Source organism: Protopterus annectens, chromosome 7.part1, assembly GCF_019279795.1.
Source record: "Protopterus annectens isolate FY-2018-M chromosome 7.part1, PAN1.0, whole genome shotgun sequence".
Classification (NCBI taxonomy): domain Eukaryota; kingdom Metazoa; phylum Chordata; order Ceratodontiformes; family Protopteridae; genus Protopterus; species Protopterus annectens.
In genome coordinates this window covers 78,116-100,602 of record NC_056740.1, presented here as the reverse complement: position 1 = coordinate 100,602, position 22,487 = coordinate 78,116, and the positions used below count along the sequence as shown (strand labels likewise).

Genomic DNA, 22,487 nt, shown 5'->3' with positions numbered 1-22,487 from the left:
GTAGTAGATGTCATTTATTATAGTTATGGGAGAGCTAATTAACTGGAGGAAGGTGACATAACAGTTAAGGTGCTTACCTCATAGACAGAAAGTACAGGTACAGAGTTTGATTCACACCTTTGAAAGGAAAATTGGATGGGCTTAAAATAGCATACAAGGACAGCTGTCCTAGTACTTACCTACGAGCCTTGGGTACAATTTAAAGCAGTGGTTTGAGCTAGACAGAGAATTTCTAGTTGAAACTGGAATGAGGTAGTAAGATAAATGCATCATTTGTTACTAGGTATGTGGTCTAGTAGATCATTGAGCAGCCTAGCCCAAATTCCAAATGACCCCAGAGTGCTGCTTGGTTCAGTGACCTGCTCACAGTCACACAAGAGACAGATGACGACTGAGGGAATCAAACCCTGTGCTTGCTAACAGCTCATAGCCTTTTTTAAACAACTTTATAGAATTTTCACTTGTGACATAGGCAAACATACATTTATATAAAAATAATCAAACCATATTAACATGTTCCTTGGCTCAAGATGATTGTCACTGCAGAAGTGTCACCCCAACCCCATGTGAAAAATGGGAAAAGGGGTTGAGGATGATGGATTAACAAGTTCACATTTACAAACATTATGCATCACATATATTGTTGTATATTAAAATGTAGGCACCATTACATCATTTATTTCCTGCTTTCTCTTAAACCTCTTTCCTTCCTCGACAGGTTTTCCTGTGTGTATTATTCTTCTTTTTCTATGTAAGTTGTTCCTACTCTTTTCTAAAGGTGCCAGCTCCTGTTCTTTTTATCTCGGTTACACGATTCACTTCTTCAAGTATAGTTGGTTTACATTTTGATTTCCGTTTTCTAGTAATTACTTTTTTGGCAGCCACCACAATTAAACTTAACAGTCTTATTATGTCTAGGCAATTCAGATCCAGTATCCTAGCTCAAAAAAAAAAATAATTTCCTAAGTTACACTCATTTGGTTGCCCAGAATTCCTAACAGAGTACTCAAGGGAATTTTTAAAGTCTGCCAACTCATTACACTCCTAAAACATATGTTCAAAGTTACCCCTTTCTTCCCCATCATATCTCCACTGTTTGCCATCTGCCTGAGAAAAAATTCTTTGCAGTCTGCTTGGGGGTATAAAACTATCTGTGCAAACACTTCCAGACAAAAAGTCCTAAATCTTCTAGACTTTGTTGCATATTTGCCAGTCATACATATATCCTCCCATTCTTTCTTTATGAAGTGGATATCTAATATCTCTTCCCAATCTTTTTTCACCTATTACAACTGATTCCTATATTTATCATGCAATATTTTATATGCCCTACCAATTATCCATTTTTTAACAGCAGCGTCTGTTCTTGATTCATTTACATTCTTAACCAATGCAGGTCTTCATTTAGGATTCTCCTATCCCTTTCACTTTGTCTGTACTCTGATATCAGTCCCTTATAGTGAAGGCAATCATTAGCCTGCAATCCAAATGTCTTCTTGGCCTCTTCCCATTATATTACCTTTCCTTCTCTGATTATTTATAGTTTCATAGCTGTTTACTATTCTAATGACCCAAGGGCCATTTTAAACCTAGCCATGCATCCGAGATCCCTGACAAGTACTGATACCCTTGGTAAGTGTAAGCAGGGGCTTGGGAGATGAAACGTTTTAAGCAGGGGCCTGGGAGATGAACCATTTACAGGTTGCCTGTGATGATTAGAGACACAGAGCCCAAATCAGAGGCGGGTTTCCTGTTCCCCAAGTTGTCCAAGTTGCACTTGAATTGGATTAAGGAGGAACTCTGCTTCACATGGATGGGGAGACTGTTCCAGTGATGGGGTAGTGTCTGGGATACAAACCTGTCAATCCAGCAGGTCCTATTTATATCACAGGCAAGATTTAAGTTTTTAGAATGGGTAATTCTGGTGCTGTTTGTTTTGAAGATATGCAGAAGGCCCATCAGAGTGGGGTCTGACAATGCCCTGTATGCCAGACATAGATCTCCTCTCAAAAGCCTGTAGAAGACAGACTACAGGGATAGTGGCTTGAGGAGGTCTGCATATGACATTGTACTTACACCCTGTATTATTTTAGTACAGAACCTCTGTGGACATTCCAATTATTGGATATGTCTGGATAGGTATATATATGAAAGGGGGCATTGTACTCAATGATAGGTCTGATTAATGCCAAATACAGTGAGACAAGTCTATAAGTTGTGCAGCATAGAATGATTTACTCACTACTGTATACACATGATGTTCAAAGGCTAGATGTGTTATCATATGGTAGTTACCAGGGGTGGATGACTTCTTGAAGGATACTGTTATGCATTTATTGGCATTTAGTGTTTAGTCCATGGCTTCCATGGCTCTGACACCAGTTGTTTGTCTCTGTCAGTCCTTCTAGGAGAACATTTGTGTCCATATGGGATTCAATGACAGCTCCTAATTTGCAATCATCTGCAAATTTAGTTAGCCAGAGAGCGCATTGACATTGTCCTTGACTTCATAGGTTCATAGGTAGGTATTAGGCTATCGGCCCTAGGGCCCATACAAGCCTAACCAAAAAATGTACCCTGGCTTTTACCACCCAAGAAAATTATTTTCCTGTGCCCCTGTCGAGCAATGCCACAGAAGTGATCCCTGGGGTGAATTTCCCATTTCCCACCCAATCATCAAGATTTTTCTTGAAGATTACTTCAGAGAAGTAAATGCCCAAAATGAGTGGTCCAAGAACTGATCCCTGAGGGACTCCACTTGTGACTGGTCTCTTTGTAGAGATGGACTCCCCAGTTCTAACTTCCTGGGTCCTGTCTGTGAGCCAGTTGGCTATTCAATGGGTGACATACGGTTTGTACCTAAACTCCTGAGTTTGTCAAAAATGCCCAAGTGAGGTACTGTGTCAAATGCTTTGGTCAGGTCAAGGTAGGCAGTGTGAATGATTTTGTCTTCATCCATTTCTTTGGTGAGCTTCTTATGGAAGTCCACCATGTAAGTAGGCATGACCTGCCCTTGACAAAACTAAACTGGGTTGGGTCCAGTGTCTGGAGGTTCACTATATCACTGCTGATCATTTCCATGATAATTCTTTCCATGGCTTTACATAGAAGGCTAGTGAGACTTATGGGTCTGTAGGTTCCATGTTTTGTAGATGCCCCACCTCTGCACAGAGGGATGACTGTTGCTGTTCTCCATTCATGAGGTGCGAAGCCTGTTTGGAGGCTGCAGTTAAATAGCAGTTCCAGAGGGCCTGATAAGTAATGTTTCATGCTATTTAGAAGGCATCCTGGTATATTGTCTGGGCACATTGATGCAGTGTTCTTGGCCTTAGAGAGAGCATTAAGGACCTGTTCCCTAGTGATAGCGAGGAGTTTTATTTGATTGTATTTCCTGAGGGAAGGTTGTGGGGGGAGTAAAATTGGACTTGAATTTATTGGCCAGTAGGTTTACTATATCTTCTGGCTCAGAATAGGTGGCTCCATTTACAATGAGCTCTGCACAATTGTGTATTGTCTTCGAAGTTGTGGACATAGCTAAAGAATGCCTTGTGGTTGTCCTTTGCCTGAGAGGCCAAATTTACTTCAAATTTGGCTTTGGTAGAATTTATTTGGTCTCTGAGATGTTTGTTGAGTTTTATAAGAGTGCTTTTATCCTGCTGGGTTTTCCACCTCCTAATTTTTGCCATAATTTTCTTCCTTCTGTTTTACAGCCTTGTGATTTTGTGATTCCACCAGGGAGGCTTGTTTAATGAGTTAGTTCTGTATTTCTTCCTGGTGGGTACAGCTGCCTCTATGCAGCTATTAGCATGCTTGTAATGGGTTTCTGTGAACAGTTCTGCATAGGCAGCAGTGTTCTCAGGGTTTATGGGTGCTTGAAATTTTGGCAGGTTATCACTTAATAGCAGGAAGTTAGCCTTAGTGTAGTTCCTGAATATTCCAGGTTTAGCTGAAGGTGCAGCCACAGTTGTGTTAGCATGGTTTGTAAGGTATAATGTTTGCAACTTTGATTTTCATTTATGTAAATGTGAGATTGTCTGTGTCACACATGATAATTTAATAAAGATGTTTCTTGTAAAAAAAAAAAAAAGAGAGAGAGAGAGAGAGAGAGAGAGACTCTCCCATATTAGTGAGGACCAGATCCAGTATAGCTGACCCCTGATTGGTGTACTGACAATCTGGTTCAGGGAGTTTGTGTATACAAAATCCAGGAATCTCTGTGCCTGTATGTTTGGTGTTGTGTAGGATTCCCAGTTAATAGTGGGGTAATTAAAGTCAACCATGAATATGATATCGGGTTGGATGGAGACGGACTCCAATAATTTTAAATACGTGATATGAGTTTCCTGGGTCCTAGAGGGGGACCTATTGCTTGCAAGGAAGTGGTATTGGATTTTGCTTGTGGTGATTTGAACATGGAGCAGCTCAAGTGCATTGTCCTATTTGACCTGCCTTGAGGTATATTTATTTTTGATGTAAGTCAAGACACCTCCACCTTTAGTCCCTGTCTGTGTAGTAGCTGGTCTAAATGTGTGGAAGACACTGTTGGTGTGCTCTCCATAGCTTTAAACCATGTCTCAGTGATCACACAGACATCAGCATTTTCTAGGGTGAAGAGAGCTTCTAGGGAGTGGAGTTTTTTGTTTTTACTCATAGCACTGAGCAGTAATACCTTTAGATTTTCTTGGTTTTGATTTGCTATGTTAGAAGCACTTTCAATTTGGCATTGCCTAAAAAAGGCGTTATGGGAGAACAGTGTTTTAGCTAATATTTGAAAGCTTAGAGAGGAAAGGTGCAGACCATCCCTGACAAAGCAGTGTGGTCTGTTGATTGTCGCCTTCCATGCTGACAAATATTGCAACCCCTTACAATGACACCAGAAACTAAGCCAATTATTAAAGTCAAGTCATCTTTTGTTTGTATTGTGGAATTATCCTTGGAGAAGGTAAAATGCTGCTCAATGCTAGGCTCATACTAGCCTGAGACACATATTCCAAGAGCTCCATGATGTCTATCTTCATACAGTTTAGGGAGGTATATCTCAGGTCATTTAATCCCACATGGACTATGACTGAGTCATACTGGTACTTGTGGTCTCAATGACCTGAGTGTGTGTATAATGTGGTGAATGCTAGCATCTGATAAGCAACTGACCGTGACTTTCTCCTTACTCAGCCTGGTGAGAGGGGATATCAGTGTGTCTCACAATGGATTCCCCAATGCCCAGAATGTTGGATTGTGTAGTGGCTTGCCTTATGGACCTAGAAGTAGAGGCTCCATGATATGTGGCTGCATGTGTTGATGTGGGTGATGTCCTTCAAGGATGCATCTGCAGTCCTAACATATGGGTTGTCCTGCCTCAGGCAGCCCTTCGGTCGGCCGGATTCCAAAGTCTGGGTCTGGCCTCGGCTGATGTCGCACTTCACCCGACGTCATAGCTGCTGTGAATTGGGTATAAAGGCATCAGCCTTTCCTCAGTCTTTCTTGCGGCAGCGTGCCAGCTAAGCTGTTAGCAAGTGCGGGCCGTCAGATCCAGAGATTTCTACTACCGAAGACTTCTAAAAGCTAAGTACCCGTTGGGGACTCTTTCTTACCTCAGCCGATGTCAGAAAAAGTAAATAATTGTTTAACTTGTGGGAAACAAATACCTCATAAGGATTTCCACTCTTACTGCCTTCCTTGCTTAGGCCCAGACCATCAGCTTGTCTAGCCTGTGCTTCCTTCAACTGACGGACACTTAGGCTTGCAGAGGAGTTTTTGGTCCTGCTTTTGCTTACAAAATGCCGGATACTCCGACTTCACAATTAGCTAAAAAGCGTAAGGAAAAGGACCGACACTCGCGGTCCATGGTTTCGGCCGAAACCACGGTTAAGCCAACCGCGAGTGTCTCGGTTTCGGCTGAAACCGAGTCCTCGGTTCTTCCTTCGGCCGAAAGGTTGCCTCCGACAGCTGAGGCCTCAAACAGCATGGCTGAATATGCCACTGAAATTTCTCCTGCTGTAGCAGGCACCCAGGATTTATCAGATATTATTCCTTTAGACATATCTACTCCTGCACGTGGAGCTGCTAGGCCCCCTGCATCCATGTCTATCAAGGCTTTTTCTAAGGCTAAAGCAGCTAAATCTTCTAAGGCCTTGCCTGCTAAAACCCCCTCACACAGGCCTACCTCTAGTTCCCATATGCTCAGCCTGGCTGAGGATCTCATTTCTTTGATCAGGGGATCCCAACCTCACCCAGACAGGGCCTCTCAACCCCCTCCAGAGAAGTGGCCTAGAGCAGAGCCCCCGGACCCAGTTTCTACAGACTTTTCCTTGGATGATTCAGAAAACTCAAATCCTCCAGAAGGCCCTTATTCTCCATATGAGGATTCTGATGCAGAAGACTCCATTCCTTCTGCCTCTCCTCCTGAGGAATTTTCTTTTGGGGAAACCTTACATGCTATGAGAGAGCAATTTCAATGGCAGGGCCAGGATTTTTCAGATTCAAGGAAAAGGCTAAGGACCTTTTTACATTTACCACAGCATAGGCCTTTAGCCATTCCTCCAGTACTAACAGTTGTGGATGATGCATTTAATGATGCCTGTACTGCCCCTGACTCTCTTCCCCCGGCCCCTGCAAAGCCCGACAGATATTACAGGGTCCCGGACACTCACTTTCACTTGTATAAGGCTCCTATTGCACATCCTGAAACCATTTCACAGGGCCCCAAAGCTGTAGCAGCTGCCTCTGCCAAAAACCCCCTCTGAAAGAGAATCTAGAGCATTAGAGAGATGGGGTAAAAGTTTATACTTCTGCTACTCTTTGGCCTTAAACTGTCAATTCCACATGATTCAGTATCAGGAATTTTTGTTAGACCAGCTAAATAAAAAAACTGTCCTCTCCTGAACCTATAGACCGTAAGTCCCTTCAGGATTTGGTACATAACACTCAGCAGGTCAGTAATCATTCCTTAAAATGCGGCTATGATGCACTGGAGGCTTCCTTTAGATCAGCTATGACTGGAACAGTGATCAGAAGGCATGCATGGTTAAAAGAGCAATCCTTACCAGACCATGTAAAGTCAAAGCTCCTAGATGCTCCCATGGAGAAACAAAGTTTGTTTGGCTCCCCTGCGCAAGTGCTAAAGAAGGTGGAAGAAAAAGCAAAATCTGTCCAAACAGTCAAGGATTTCTTACAGGTCCAGCCTCCGAGGTTTAGTAGAAATTGGCCTTCGAAGAATTGGTCCTTTCCAGACACCTCCAGAGCACAGAGAGGCAGAAATAGGTGCCCAAGAGGCAGAGGTCAATCCAGAGGTGCCTACAGGGGACGTCAGTGGCAGCCTAACAACCAGAGAAGTACTGCCACAGATTCAGCTACTACCACTTCCACAGGACAGACACAATGACTTGACTCTGATAACCTGGGAACAACTGGAAGCACCCTTAGGAGGAAAGCTAGCCTTATTTTCCGTAAACTGGCATTACATTACAGGAGACAAATGGATTTTACAGACAATAGACAAAGGCTACAGGTTTCACTTCCACACTCTTCCAAAAAAGAGGAATGCCAAACCTACCACCAAACCAAAAACAAACGCTCTAGGACAAATCAACCACTTACTAAGGATGAGAGCTATAGAAAAGGTACCGCCTATGGAACAAGGACTAGGATTTTACTCCAGACTTTTCCTGGTACCAAGGAAGGAAAACCAATGGAGGCCTATTCTCGACCTGTCCGCTCTGAACACATATCTCATTGTTCCAAAATTCAAAATGCTGACCCTACAGCAACTTCTTCCCATGCTGGGCAAGGAGTCTTGGCTGGTGACTCTAGATCTCAAGGAGGCATACCTGCACGTCCCTATATGACCAGATTGCAGAAGATACCTCAGATTTCTTGCAGGATCAGAGCATTATCAATTCTCAGCATTGCCCTTTGGCTTATCTACTGTGCCCAGAGTATTCACGAAATGCCTGGCATCAGTAATTGCTCATTGCAGGCTTCAGGGAATTCAGATTTATCCATACCTGGACGACTGCCTAATACAAGCAGACAACAAGACCAAATTAACAAAAGATTTGGAAAAGGTTATACAACTACTACAAGCCCTGGGATACACAGTCAACATGAAAAAGTCAAGGCTGGTACCATCCCAAAGGATAACATTCTTGGGTGCAGAACTGGACACTTCAAAACAGATGGCATTTCTCACAGCAGAAAAGCAAAAGCAACTACCACTCTATTTCATGGCATTAACAACACAGAACCAGCTTACAGCAAGGAAAGTCCTGCAAGCCCTGGGTTACATGGCATCCTGCATAATATTGATTCCACATGCCAGGCTGCATATGAGGAAGTTGCAATGGTACCTAAGGAATATATGGTCTCAACACAAGCACAGTCTAGAAGCCCAGATCCCAATAATTCCATGCCTGAAACAAGAATTCCTGTGGTGGGCTCAGGCCTGTCAGTTGAAAAGAGGACTGCCTTTCCACAAACCTCACCCAAGCCAGACTATCACCACGGACGCCTCAGACCTAGGCTGGGGGGCACACATCGTGGACAAGTGTATACAAGGCCTATGGACACAAGACCAGCTGAGTCTACACATAAATCAAAAAGAGATGCTGGCAGTGAAACAGGCAATTCAGACATTCAGACCGTTTCTTCAACAGGGTCATTTCCTGATAAGGACGGACAACACCACAGTCATGTGGTATATCAACAAACAGGGAGGCACACGCTCATATCCTCTATGCCGGATGGCAATGGACCTGTGGAATGTGGCCCTGAACCTCAACATTCAGCTCCAGGCCATATTTGTGCCAGGAAAAGAAAATATACTAGCAGACACCTTAAGCAGAACTACCACGGATGCCCACGAATGGATGCTGCATCCAGACATCTTCAAATCCATTACAAAGAAATGGGGACTACCAGAAATAGACCTGTTCGCATCCACACACAACCACCAATTGAGGAAATTCTGCACAAGGACATACTACCCACTTGCTTGGAAGGTGGACTCCCTATCCTTCAGTTGGGAAAACCTGACAGCATATGCATTCCCACCTCTTCCTTTGATACACAAAGTGCTACTGAAGATCAAAGAAGATCACCCAAGGATCATCCTGATAGCTCCAGACTGGCCGAGGCAGCATTGGTACCCGCTACTGAGGAGTATGTCTCGGACACACGCATGGCCTCTACCTCTAGTTCCTTTACTGCTAACACAGAACAACTTCAAGATCCTACATCCAAACTTGAAGACACTGCAGCTAGCTGCTTAAACAAAATAACCCAGATTTATCTCAGAGGGTTAAAGACATTATCCTGGAGGCTCGCAGACCCTCCACAAGGAAGACTTATTCAGCCAAATGGAAAAGATACCTCATTTGGAGTGCAGCAAAAGGAGAAAATGTATCATTAGCAAACATAGATCCCCTGGACTCGAGCCGTGAATCAGAAGCAAACTAGCCTTGTGCTCCCTGACTCGAGCGTGAATCAGAAGCAAAACTGTCTTGCATTTTGTCACACAACTTTATTCGATAACTGCCAGCACCACAAAGTACATCTAGTAAGAATGGTTGAGCGCTTTCATCTGCATTTACCAGATTTCTTCAGAACCATTTACCTTAACATGTCACTTCCTTTATATACACAAAAAAGTTAATTACATAATTGGTTAAAAACAAAATTGTTGAATTAAAAACAAAATCACTCAATTGACATTTGTTGTGAATTAAAAATGCAATAAAAAAGTCACAAAAATATGTATATTAACCACTGTCATAAAATGTACTATATACTAGTACTAAAGTGCTTTTATACAGTGCATAATACATTTCATTATTGGGTCCCTTATACTATCTACCTTATGCTAAAATTTTAAATTTGTAAATTCATAGTAAATATATATAAATAAGTAAAAATATATATTGTGTGTTAATGTATAAAGTATATATAAAATGTACTCTGCTGATGAAATTTCCTTACTCTAACGCCAAAAAAGGCTTGATACTTATATAGTCATTTATACCCGGGGGGGATGTGGCATCTAAACATATCTGCCACTTGCTTTCTAACCAAGCTAAATATATTTTCCAATTTCCTCCTCTGTCATTTACCTCTACCTGGTCTATAATAGCAAATTTAAAACTATGTTCACTTCCCTTTTCTATAATGTGTCTACTTAGAGTTCTTAGTATCTCCTTTCCTAATACTATACAGGTGCTCAGATAGTTTTGAATTTCCTCTCAGTCTTTCCTATATAGTATACGTCGCATTTCTCACACTCAGCAATATACACAATACGCTGTGTATTGCAATTACCCTTCTTAGGGTATACTACAGATTTCACAATATTCTTAAGTCTCATCCTACATTTTGTGTTAATATATTTACACTGACTACATGCACCACATCTCGTAGTGCCCTTCCTACTGTTTCCTGTGTAGGCCTTTTTCTTAGTCTCTATTATTCTTTTTAAATTCAAACCTGTTTTATATACTATAGAGGGTTTTTACCTAGTATGTTTCCAATAGGTACATTACTAGTAATTATGTCCCAATGTTTCTTTAAAATTTCTGTCATAATGTTGGTATAGGGGTTAAACCTGATGATGCATACTCTGTTATCTCGGTCTATTTGGACTTTAGTACTCACCATACTGCCTGTACCCAGTAGTGGTACATATTTACTACCCCATTCTTTCTTAACATAAGACGTAATGTTGGTCAACATATGTTTAGGGTAACCTCTATCTAAAAATAACTTAAAAAGAGTATCTAATTCACTTTGCATAATCTCCTTAGTCGATGACATTCTAGCTATCCTTATGCATTGGCCTTTAACTACATTACGAAAGATGTGGCCAGGATGACAACTGCTATAATGTATGTAGTCATTTGAAAACGTGGGTTTTCTGTATATTCTAGACTCAAACCCTTGTCCTGTAGTACTAATCCAAGTGTCCAGATATGCTATTCCCACTTTGTCATACTGGTAGGTAAATTTGAGGAATTCCGTGGTGTTATTAAGGTACTCTAAGAACTCTTGTATCTTCTCTTATAGAAAAGGGAAGTGAACATAGTTTTAAATTTGCTATTATAGACCAGGTAGAGGTAAATGACAGAGGAGGAAATTGGAAAATATATTTAGCTTGGTTAGAAAGCAAGTGGCAGATATGTTTAGATGCCACATCCCCCCCGGGTATAAATGACTATATAAGTATCAAGCCTTTTTTGGCGTTAGAGTAAGGAAATTTCATCAGCAGAGTACATTTTATATATATTTTATACATTAACACACAATATATATTTTTACTTATTTATATATATTTACTATGAATTTACAAATTTAAAATTTTAGCATAAGGTAGATAGTATAAGGGACCCAATAATGAAATGTATTATGCACTGTATAAAAGCACTTTAGTACTAGTATATAGTACATTTTATGACAGTGGTTAATATACATATTTTTGTGACTTTTTTATTGCATTTTTAATTCACAACAAATGTCAATTGAGTGATTTTGTTTTTAATTCAACAATTTTGTTTTTAACCAATTATGTAATTAACTTTTTGGCACCAAAAATTTGTGTATATAAAGGAAGTGACATGTTAAGGTAAATGGTTCTGAAGAAATCTGGTAAATGCAGATGAAAGCGCTCAACCATTCTTACTAGATGTACTTTGTGGTGCTGGCAGTTATCGAATAAAGTTGGGTGACAAAAGCAACAGTTTGCTGATTCACGGCTCGAGTCCAGGGGATCTACGCTTGCTATCCTAAGAGTTATTGTTTGTTTTGTTCCACTTTGGTCATTAGCAAACATAGCTAACATCCTGGAATACTTAGCAGAACTTTTCCACAATGGCCTGTCTTACTCCTCCATTAAGATTCATGCATCAGCAATTTCAGCAGAATACAACATGGATCCTCCAGTCTTCTCTCATCCTTTACTCAGGCAGTTTCTGAGAGGAATTAAAAATGTAAAGCCTCCAAGGAAGCCACCTTTGCCTACATGGGACCTTAACTTTGTGCTGGAAAAGTTAACACTTCCTCCTTTCGAACCAGCAGCAACAGCAGAATTACAGTTCTTATCTTGGAAAACTGATTTCCTGCTTGCAATCACTTCAGCAAGAAGGGTTTCTGAATTACAGGCATTAATGGCAGTACAGCCCTTCCTTATCTTCCATCAGGATAGAGTGTCCTTGAGAACTAACCCTACTTTCATGCCAAAGGTGGTCTCCAGGGTATCATTGAACCAAGCAATCCACCTACCAACATTCTTCCCCAACCCACAGAACAGGGGGGAAAGACTACTGCATACCTTGGATGTGCACAGGCAATTGCGCTACTATCTGGACAGAACCAAGAACAATAGAAAAACTGACCAGCTTCTGGTAGCATATGCAACAGGAATGGAAGGAAAAGCAATTTCAAAACAGACAATCTCAAAATGGATAGGAAATTGCATTAGATTTTGTTACTCTTTTCATGGAAAGACAACTCCAGAAAACATCAGACCTCACTCCACAAGGGCTACAGCCACTACTACAGCTTTCTTACGAGTGGCTACCAAGGACATTTTAGAAGCTGCTACTTGGAGCTCCGTGCATACATTTGCCAAGCATTATAATCTACCTTTATACTCCAGATCCCAAGCAGGTTTTGCAACTGCTGTTTTGCAAGGGATCTTAACTGCACCATAATCATCTTAGTGCCTCCTCCCCCAGTTTGGTTATGGTATTCTACCCATATGTTAGGACTGCAGATGCATCCTTGAAGGACATAGTACAGTTTTGTATCTACCATAAATGTAGATGTCCGAGAGGTATGCGTCTGCAGTCAGATTACCCACCCTCCTTCCCTCTGTGGTACTCCTAGGGTATTTGCCCATCTTGTAGCTAGCTGGGGGAATCTATTATGGTGTATTTGTTTGTATATATGTATATACATGTTTATTTTTGTTTGCTCTCTACTGTTTGGAATCATTTGCATTTATCCAAATTTAGCCTTCCTAGAGGGCACCTGGCATCTGGGGCAAGAAACACTGAGGAAAATGGCGTCGGCTGATGCCTTTATACCCAATTCACAGCAGCTATGACGTCGGGTGAAGTGCGACATCAGCCGAGGCCAGACCCAGACTTTGGAATCCGGCCGAGGCTGCCTGAGGCAGGACAACCCATATGTTAGGACTGCAGATGCATACCTCTCGGACATCTACATTTATGGTAGGTACAAAACTGTACTTTGTTTTGACAGAGTGCATTTGGGGCTGCTGAGGGTATTTGTTATGTGTACTTCATCTAGGAGATCTTTCAGGTTTAGGAAGGTTACATTTAAGTGCCTCAGCATCTGTGGGTCTATATGTCTGCTTTGAATTGTGTGTGATGAGTGCAGCATGTGTACTACTGACAATCTTATTGACATTAGGAGTAATTTTATGTGAGAGCTTTGCCTCCAGTGACATTGTGTAAATATATCTCTCACATACCATATCAGTTTGTTTGAGAATTAACTTGTTGTCAGTAAACATGAAGCAATTTGTACATTGCCTCAGGATACCCATATCCACCAAGCTGGTAATGGAGATAGTGGGAAAGTTCATATCCATGGCAACAGACCCTTTTGTTCCCAAGACCCTGTTGCTCCCAATACCTTGTTTCCTTTGCAAGCTTCCTTCAGTAAATTCCACCCTCCCTCATGTTACAGTCATCCCTATCATCAGAATCTCCATTCCCATGTTGGCTTAGTTCTTACTATACTTTCTGCTGTTTTGTGAATATAATAATAGTATGACTGCTGTTATTCTCCTTAAGGCTCTGTATCCAAAATCCTATTTTTTCCTTTTTCTTGAATTACCACCCCCTCCGCTTCATCATCATCCATTTCCACTTTGAATTGTAGCTTTCCTCGTGTGTTATGTTTAAGAACCTTAACTCTGTAGCTGTAAAATATTCCTTCTAATTAGGTAATCCTAAACCTCCTTGTTCGGTTGGAAGGGTCAACTTATCCCACTTGACTGTTGCCCTGTTCTCCTCCCAAATAAAATCTTCAACTCTGCATTAATTGCTGTCCACAACTTCTCCTCTAAGTGATAAAAATATGCCTGACCTGTGTATGAAATTAAGGGAATTACAAATGTTTTTACTGCTTGTATCTTGATAGCCATATCCATAGGCAAGAACTTCCAGTTTCCTAGTTTTTGTATTATGTTTTTGTTTAGTCTCTTCCCAGATATCCTTAGCTGTCTTAACCAAATCCTTTGTAATCCATACTCCTAAGTACTTCATTTTATCATTGTCCCTATGACCAATTCATGAGTGGATATATAGTTTATAGCTGTAGCCTTTGTTTTATCTTCCTTAATTGTATGTCCTGTAAAAACCCAGAACTGCCTCAGACTATTCCACAACACTGAGATGTCCTTTTCTGGTTTTATCAGGTACAAAATAATATCATCTGCAAATAAAGCCGACTTTTCTTGAACACCATACCAATTATATCCTTGAATTTCTGAGTCACTTATTTGCTTTATCACTGGTTCTAAATATAACGAAAGTAGCAAAGGAGAAAGAGGACACTCCTGCTTATTTCCCCTGTTCAGATACAACTTATCAGAGAAGAACCCCCCCACCTTAATTTTTGTCTCCAGTCCCTCATATCTCCTTCTAATTAACCTTATTGTTCCAGAAAATTCAAATGCTTCCATTGCCCTAGTTATAAAATCCCAGCTTATTATGTCGAATGCTTTCTCTGCATCAAGACCCACCAATAGTTCAGTCCTGGGTTCTCTCTTGTTTAGTATCTACTTCTCTGAAGTGCAGGCCAACACAGAAGGTCTTTGGCTAACAAAGTTTGCAGATGACTGCAAACTAGGAGCCATAATCGAAACTCCTAACGATGTGGACAAACTACAAAAGGGCCTCACCGAGACAGATACCTGGTGTCAAAGCCATGGCCTGAAGCTCAATGCCAAAAAGTGTATTGTCATCCCCTTTGGTAAAAACTCTGTACCCATGAACTGGCACATAGCTGGTAGTCTACTTAATGCCGAAAATGTGATGAGACCTTGGGACACAGGTGGACAGTAGTCTGTCCTTTGATAATCACATCGCGAAAGTGGTCAGGAAATCCTTCTACGTGGCTCATCTCATCACAAAAGGATTCTCATCCAGAAAAAAAGAGGTCATTGTTCCCCTCTACTCATCACTCATTAGACCCATTATAGAGTACAAGGCCATTTTGGTATGTACCTCACAAGACATCTACAACAACTGGAAAGACCACAGAAATACCTCACAAAGAGGATTACTGGCCTCAAACAGATGCCCTATGCAGACCGTCTCAAAAAACTACAGCTTTACTCCATTGCATATCGCCTACTCAGGGGCGATCTCTGCCTAACATTCAAAGCTATGCCAAACCCAGAGCTGTTGGACATGCTCCACTTAAAGAAATCCCAATCCCTCTGAGCTACATGCTCTAGGGACCTAAACCTTGTCACTACAATAAACAGAACATGCTGGAGGGATAGATTCCTGTCCCAGAGACTTCCCATACTCTGGAACAGACTACCTATCTATGTCAAACAGAGCTCCTCATTAGCACTCTTCAAGAAAAATCTTGATGATTGGATGGGAAATGGAAAATTCACCCCGGGGATCACTTCCGTGGCTCTGCTCGACAGGGGCACAGGAAAATAAATTTCTTGGGTGGCAAAAGCCAGGGTACATTTTTTGGCTAGGCTTGTATGGGCCCTAGGGCCGATAGCCTAGTACCTACCTATGACCCTATGAATAACAGCAGTATTTTCATATGTTCTGCTTCCTTCTGGATCATCATTGTTCTATTAATGCTGTCAGATATTTGCCACCCCTCCACAAAACCAGATTAGTTCATATCTATCGATTTTAGTGTCATCTTTGCCACTGTTTTAGCCATGCCATTGTTTTAGCCATTACAGACATAAACACTTTATAATCATAGTTTAGAACTGAAATAGGCCTATATGATGCTGGTCAGATGGGTTTTTACCATCTTTAGGTATTACAGCCACCACAGCTTTTTTCCAGGATGTTGGTAGCTCCCCTTCTTTTAAAATACTGTTAAAACCTTCCAAATCTTCATCACTTTCCTCCCTCCTAACTTCCAGACTTCTACCTGAATACCATCCATTGCTGGAGACTTTCCTGCAGATTGGTTATACATCACCATTTTTATCTTTTCTCCTCCTATCTTAACTGCTAGTTGTTGGGCGTCATCTGCCTCTAGCCTTGACATATTTAAGTCTCCCATAACAGCTCATAGCCTTAATCCTCTGCAATAATTGTCAGACAGTTTGCTATGTATATGAAGCAGGATGAGTATGGATGAATGTTTACGATGGGCATGATTAATTACCATAGATGTTATACATAAATTATACAGTGACATTTCTCCAATTGGTAGTATATTGGAAGTATTTTTTTTGGGCTAAAAGTGGGCAGGACTCAGGGTATATAGGTAGTGGGTGGGTAGGGGACACTTCATTGACTGTTACCCCCTGAAAACTAACAGTCTAGTAACACTATGGAAGCTCCACACAAGACTTTTTGTGCAATATCTATACAGAATGCATGCCACTCGTGACTGGTCGGCAGTCTGACTTGGAGTCAGCTACTTTAACAGTGTGGGTTCTATCTGTGAACCAGTTTGCAACCCACTTAGTGATATAGGGGTTGATGCCTACCTTAGTGAGTTTTTCTATGATTCCTGACTGGAGAATGTTATCAAAGGCCTTGGCCAGATCAAGGTAGGCTGTATGAACCACCTTGCCTTCATCCACAGCTCTGGTGACTGACTCAAAGAAGTCAACCAGGTTGAGCAGGCATGATCTACCCTTCACAAAACTAAATTGTGTGGGATCCAGAGTTTGGAGATTCCCTATATCCTTGTTTATTAGGTCCATAATGATGTGTTCCATAGCTTTGCATATCAGACTTGCCAGGCTAATGGGGCAATGGTTCCCAGGGTCTGTAGTCGCTCCTTCTTTGTGGAGAGGAATGACTGTAGCAGTGCACCATTCAGTAGTGACAAAGCCTGAGGTGAGACTGTGATTGAATAGGACACATAGGTGAGGTGCCAGTTCACTCTGTAGTTCATGTAGAACACAGCCAGGGATATTGTCTGGTCCCATAGAAGCTGTATTCTTGGCCTTGGACAGTGCTGTTTTAACCTGTGCAGCAGTAATACTGGGTGCCTGGCAATCTACTGGTATTGTGATTGGTCCTTTGGTGGGGAGAGAGGGGTAAAGTTGGCACTGAGTCTGTCGGCCAGTATATTGGCAATATTTGTTGGCTCGGCATAGGAGGTACCATTGTGCAATAGCTCCGAGCAAATCTGGGTATTGCCGTGGAGATTCTTTACATAACTATAGAAGGCCTTTTGGTTGTCTATCTGCTGCAATTCTGTTTTCTTAGGTAGCTTTAGAGGATTTGATAAGGGATCTCAACTTTTTGTTGAGGCTGATAAGGGATTTTTTATTCTGCATCATCCTCTTTCTGTTGTAGAGTTTGTTTATGGCAGGGTCTACCAGATTGGCTTCCTTTTTTGGAGGAGAAAATCTTGGTTCTATTGGGTATAGTGAGATCCATGCATTTGTGTACGTGTTTGTACAGGGCATTAGTGTATGATTCGATGGTCATTCAGCTGTTCTCCAATTGCACGGGTGCCGTGAAGTTAGCCACCTCTGTTTTTAGGAGCCCAAAGTTAGATTTGGAGAAGTTTTTAATGGTTCTATGATGCTATATATATCCAAAGGATTACTCTACCATTGTACTGTTTTACTGTCACTTATATGTGATTGTACACTTGTCTATTTTGTATGTCTGGTCTGTTTTTGATCCTGGGCTGAGACTAAAATTGATCAGAATTGATCAGTGCTCTGCCCCAGTAAACACATTTAAATAAATGAAGAAATGTAACAATCTCAACATTTTAGGCCATCATGTACTGATATAAATTACTTGCACAGATGGAAGACAGTTTGAAGACTGTGTTAATGCCTTTGGCTATGGGGAGCTTACTTTCTCCCCTAAGGACCTGATTCTACAGTAAATGGCCTACTTGCACGTCTCTTATTGTTTATGTACTTAAAGAGCTAAAATATAAACTATTTGACTTTGTAGTACATTAGCAGGCAAATTAGCAACTCCTCCATTCTTGACAGCCAAGAAATATGGAGATTATGGTACGGTCATTGCACAGTAGTACTTACATCTGAGAATCCATTTTGTTTTATTCTCATGTAGAGCAACTTTATGTCAAACTGGCTTGTTCTCTCATCTTACAGCTTCGTCACGGTCAGTAAGTGATTTCAGGGTGACTGACAGGAGAAGGAATAGTGTCTCACTCGCATGGAATGCTGCTCCTGCTTCCACAGGTTATGGTCTGTCCTGGAAACTTTCCTCAGGTAAACCTTTTTCATTCACAGTATGCATGCAAAGGATATCACATATATGGATGGTATATGTATAGTCTCCCAAATGCAGATCATAGTTATGCAGTCAACAATCATCTATATTTGTTTGACATGAAGCTCTAATGGCAAACACATGCTGTCTATCTTGGGAATACTGACTTTAAACCTAAATACTTACACCTTTACAGGACACTTCTGTCTAACACTGCTCAAGCAGGAAAAACTGAGTCTGCAGTTAATTCATCCATAAACTGTGTACACTGCCCAGGCTATATAGCTTGGATCAGTTTATTCCTGTGGCTTAAGATACTGCCTTTCTTAACTGATGCTATCTCTAAGCTTGCAAGCTGCACTATAACTTTTTCCTAGCATCTTTTATTCAATAACCATCTATTCTTATCTGTCCAATATAAGCATGCCTAGCCATTTTTTTCAAAATGCACTCCAACTCTGCCTTCCTGTTTGCTTACTACTAAATCTGATGTATCCTGCATACACTTTAATAAATACTCTTTGCTGAATTACTCTGCTAGACTGGTTATTGATATAATCATTTGTTTGAATCCCCATGCTGCTGTCGAAATGGTAGATTCTTTTTATGGGCATGGATGTTCCTAAATATATATTGCTGTACAGGTGATTGATTTTGTGAACACACAATGTTTAACCCTCCTACTAATATTTTTTTTGTGATTTCTCTGGTAAGGTCAGACCACAAAACTGTCTCCTTGAAGTAAACACCCCAGCTAACCCTAGAATGTTCAGGGACTACTCTAAGGCTAGCTTCCGACTGTTAAGTAATAACCTGACTAAATTTCAAACCCCATTAAACCCTGAGAACACTGCTGCCTATGTGAAACTGTTCACAGAAACCCTATACAAGCATGCTAATGGCTGCAGAGAGGCAGCTGTACCCACCAGGAAGAAGTACAGAACTAACTCAGAGAACAAGCCGCCCTGGTGGAATCACATCATCAATGGACTGTATAACAGAAGGAAGAAAATCTTGGCAAAAATTAGGAGAAATAACCCCCAGCAGGATAAAAGCACTCTCTCCAAACTAAGCAAACAACTCAGAGGACAAATAAAGTCTACCAAAGCAAAATTTGATGTAAATTTGGCCTCCTAGCCAATGACAACCACAAGGCATTCTTTAGAGATGTCCACAACCTCAAAGTCAATACACAATTGTGTTCAGAGCTCATTGTTAATGAAGCCAACTATACTGAGCCAGAAGATATAGCAAACCTACTAGCAGACAAATCCATCTCTAATGTTACCCCTCTTTCCACTCAGCCTTCCTTCAGGAAATACCCCCCCCCCCATTATCACTAGGGAACAAGTCTTGAAAGCTCTCTGTCTAAGGCCAAGAAAACTGCATCGATGGGCCCAGACAATATGCTAGGCTGTCTTCTAAATAGCATGAAATATGATCTATCACACCCTCTGGAATCACTATTTAACTATAGCCTCCAAACAGGCTTCATGCCTCGTTCATAGGTTCATAGGTTTGTACTAGGCTATCGACCCTAAGGCCTATGCAAGCCTAGCAATAACATTTCCCTGGAAATTTCTTCCCACAATATTTACTTCTCTGGGCCCCTGTCTAGCAGGGTGACTGACATGATCCCCGGGGTGAATTTCCTATTTCCCATCCAATCATCAAGGTTCCTTTTGAAGAGAGCCAATGAGCCGCTCTGCTTGACATGTATAGGCAGTCTATACCAGAGTATGGGGAGTCTGTGGGTCAGGAACCTATCCCTCCAGCATGTTTTGTTCATTGTGATAAGGTTTAGATCCCTGGAGCATGTGGCTCTGAGGGATTGGGATTTCTTTAAGTGGAGCATGTCCAACAGCTCAGGGTTTGACATGGCCTTGTATGTTAAGCAGAGATCGCCTCTGAGTAGACGATATGCCACAGAGTATAGCTGGAGTTTTTTTAGACGGTCAGCATATGGCATCTGGTTTAGGCCTGTGATTCTTTTAGTGAGGTATTTCTGTGGCCTTTCCAGCTGTTGCAGATGTCTTGTTAGGTACATACCAAATGGGGCATTATACTCTATAATGCGTGAATGGAGAATAGCAACTGTCATCCGTCTGCACAAAGGTGGGCCATCTACAGACCCTGGAAAGTACAGGCCCATAAGTCTCACAAGTCTTTTATGCAAAGCCATAAAAGAAAGAGTTATCATGGAAAAGATCAGTAATGACATAGAAAACCTCCAGACACTGGACCCAACCAAGTTTTGTTTCATCAAGGGCAGATTGTGGATTATCAGCTTGGTGGGCTTCTTTCAGAAGGTAACCAGAGAAATGGACAAGGGAAAAATGGTTCACACTGCCTACCTTCACCTAGCCAAGGCATTTGACATGATACCTCACTTGCATGTTGTGGAGAAACTCAAGAGGTTAGATATAAATCCTTATGTAACCAGACTGATAGCCAGCTGGCTCAGACAGGACTCAGGAAGTTAGAATTAGGGAGTCCACCTCTACCGAGAGACCAGTCACAAGTAGAGACACTCACAGATCACTCCTAGTACCACTCTTTTTTGGCATCTACTTCTCTGAAGACAAGGCCAATGTCAAGGGCCTCTGGCTGACAAAATTTGCAGATGATTGCAAATTAGGAGCTGTCATAGAATCCCCACCTTACACCAGTGTGCTCTAGGAAGGGCTGACACAGACAACTTTCATCAGAGTCATTGACTGAAACTAAATGCCAAAACATGCATAATAGCAAATTTTGAGAATCCATCCACCCCTGGGAACTCTCACAGATTCATAGGTAGGTACTAGGCTATCGGCCCAAGGTTCCCTGGCTTACACCACCCAAGAAAGTTATTTTCCTGTGCCCCTGTCAAGCAGAGCCACAGAAGTGATCCCCAGGGTGTATTTCCTATTTCCCATCCACTCATCAGGATTTTTCTTGAAGAGTGCTAATGAGGAACTTTGCTTGACATAGATGGGTAGCTTGTTCCAGAGTATGGGAAGTCTCTGGTACAGGAATCTATCCCTCCAGCATGTCCTGTTTATTGTGGTGACAAGGTTTAGGTCCCTAGAGCGTGTAGCTTGGAGCGACTGTGATTTCTTTAGGTTTAGCATGTCCAACAGCTCTGGGTTTGACATAGCTTTATATGTAAGCCAGAGATCTCCTCAAAGTAGGCGATATGCTACGGAGTAAAGCTGGAATTTTTTGACACAGTCAGTGTAGGGCATCCATTTGAGGTCAGTAATCTTCTTTGTAAGGTACATCTGTGACCTTTCCAGCTGCTGCAGATGTCTTGTGAGGTACATTCCAAAAGGAGCATTGTACTCTCTAATGGGTATAATGAGTGTTGAATAGAGGGAAACAATGACCTCTTTTTTCCTTGATGAGAACCCTTTTGTGATGAGGTGTGCCACATAGAAGGATTTCCTGACTACTGTGGTAATGTGATTATCAAAGGAGATACTATTGTCCAACTGGGTCCCAAGGTCTTTTATCACACATTCAGCATTAAGTTGACTGCCGCCTATGTGGTAGTGCATGGGTACAGAGTTTTTACCAAATGGGATGACAATGCACTTTTTGGCATTGAGCTTGAGGCCATGGCTCTGACACCAGGCATCTGTCTCAGTAAGGGCCTTCTGTAGGATGTCCACATCATTTGGGGACTTGACTATGGCTCCTAGTTTACAGTCATCTGCGAACTTCGTTAGCCAAAGGCCTTCTGTGTTAGCCTGTACTTCAGAAAAGTAGATACCAGACAGGAGAGGTCCCAGGACTGAACCCTGTGGTACTCCAGTTGTCACCGGTTTGAAGTCAGATTTGGAGTCTGCAACATTTACAGTGTGGGGTCTGTCAGTGAGCCAGTTGGCAAGCCATCTTGTGACATAGGGATTTATACCTAGTTTAGTGAGTTTAGCTGTAATTCCAGAATGGGGGATGGTGTCGAAAGCCTTGGCAAGGTAAAGATAGGGTGTGTGTCCCACCTTACCCTCATCTACGGCTTTGGTGACTGCCTCAAAGAAGTCAATCAGGTTCAGGAGGCATGATCTC

The 22,487-nt window shown here is 41.7% G+C and overlaps 1 protein-coding gene across 1 annotated transcript in view; it reads left to right on the top strand.

Annotated features, from left to right (window-relative positions):
- Window positions 1-22,487, top strand: part of LOC122807520 (collagen alpha-1(VII) chain-like) — a gene marked incomplete at its 3' end in the record, with an annotated part of 926,266 nt that overhangs the window by 834,135 nt on the left and 69,644 nt on the right. The window contains exon 27 of the mRNA XM_044078445.1: window positions 18,317-18,436. Coding sequence (XP_043934380.1) covers window positions 18,317-18,436 — 120 coding nt within the window. The remainder of the gene's footprint in view (window positions 1-18,316; window positions 18,437-22,487) is intronic.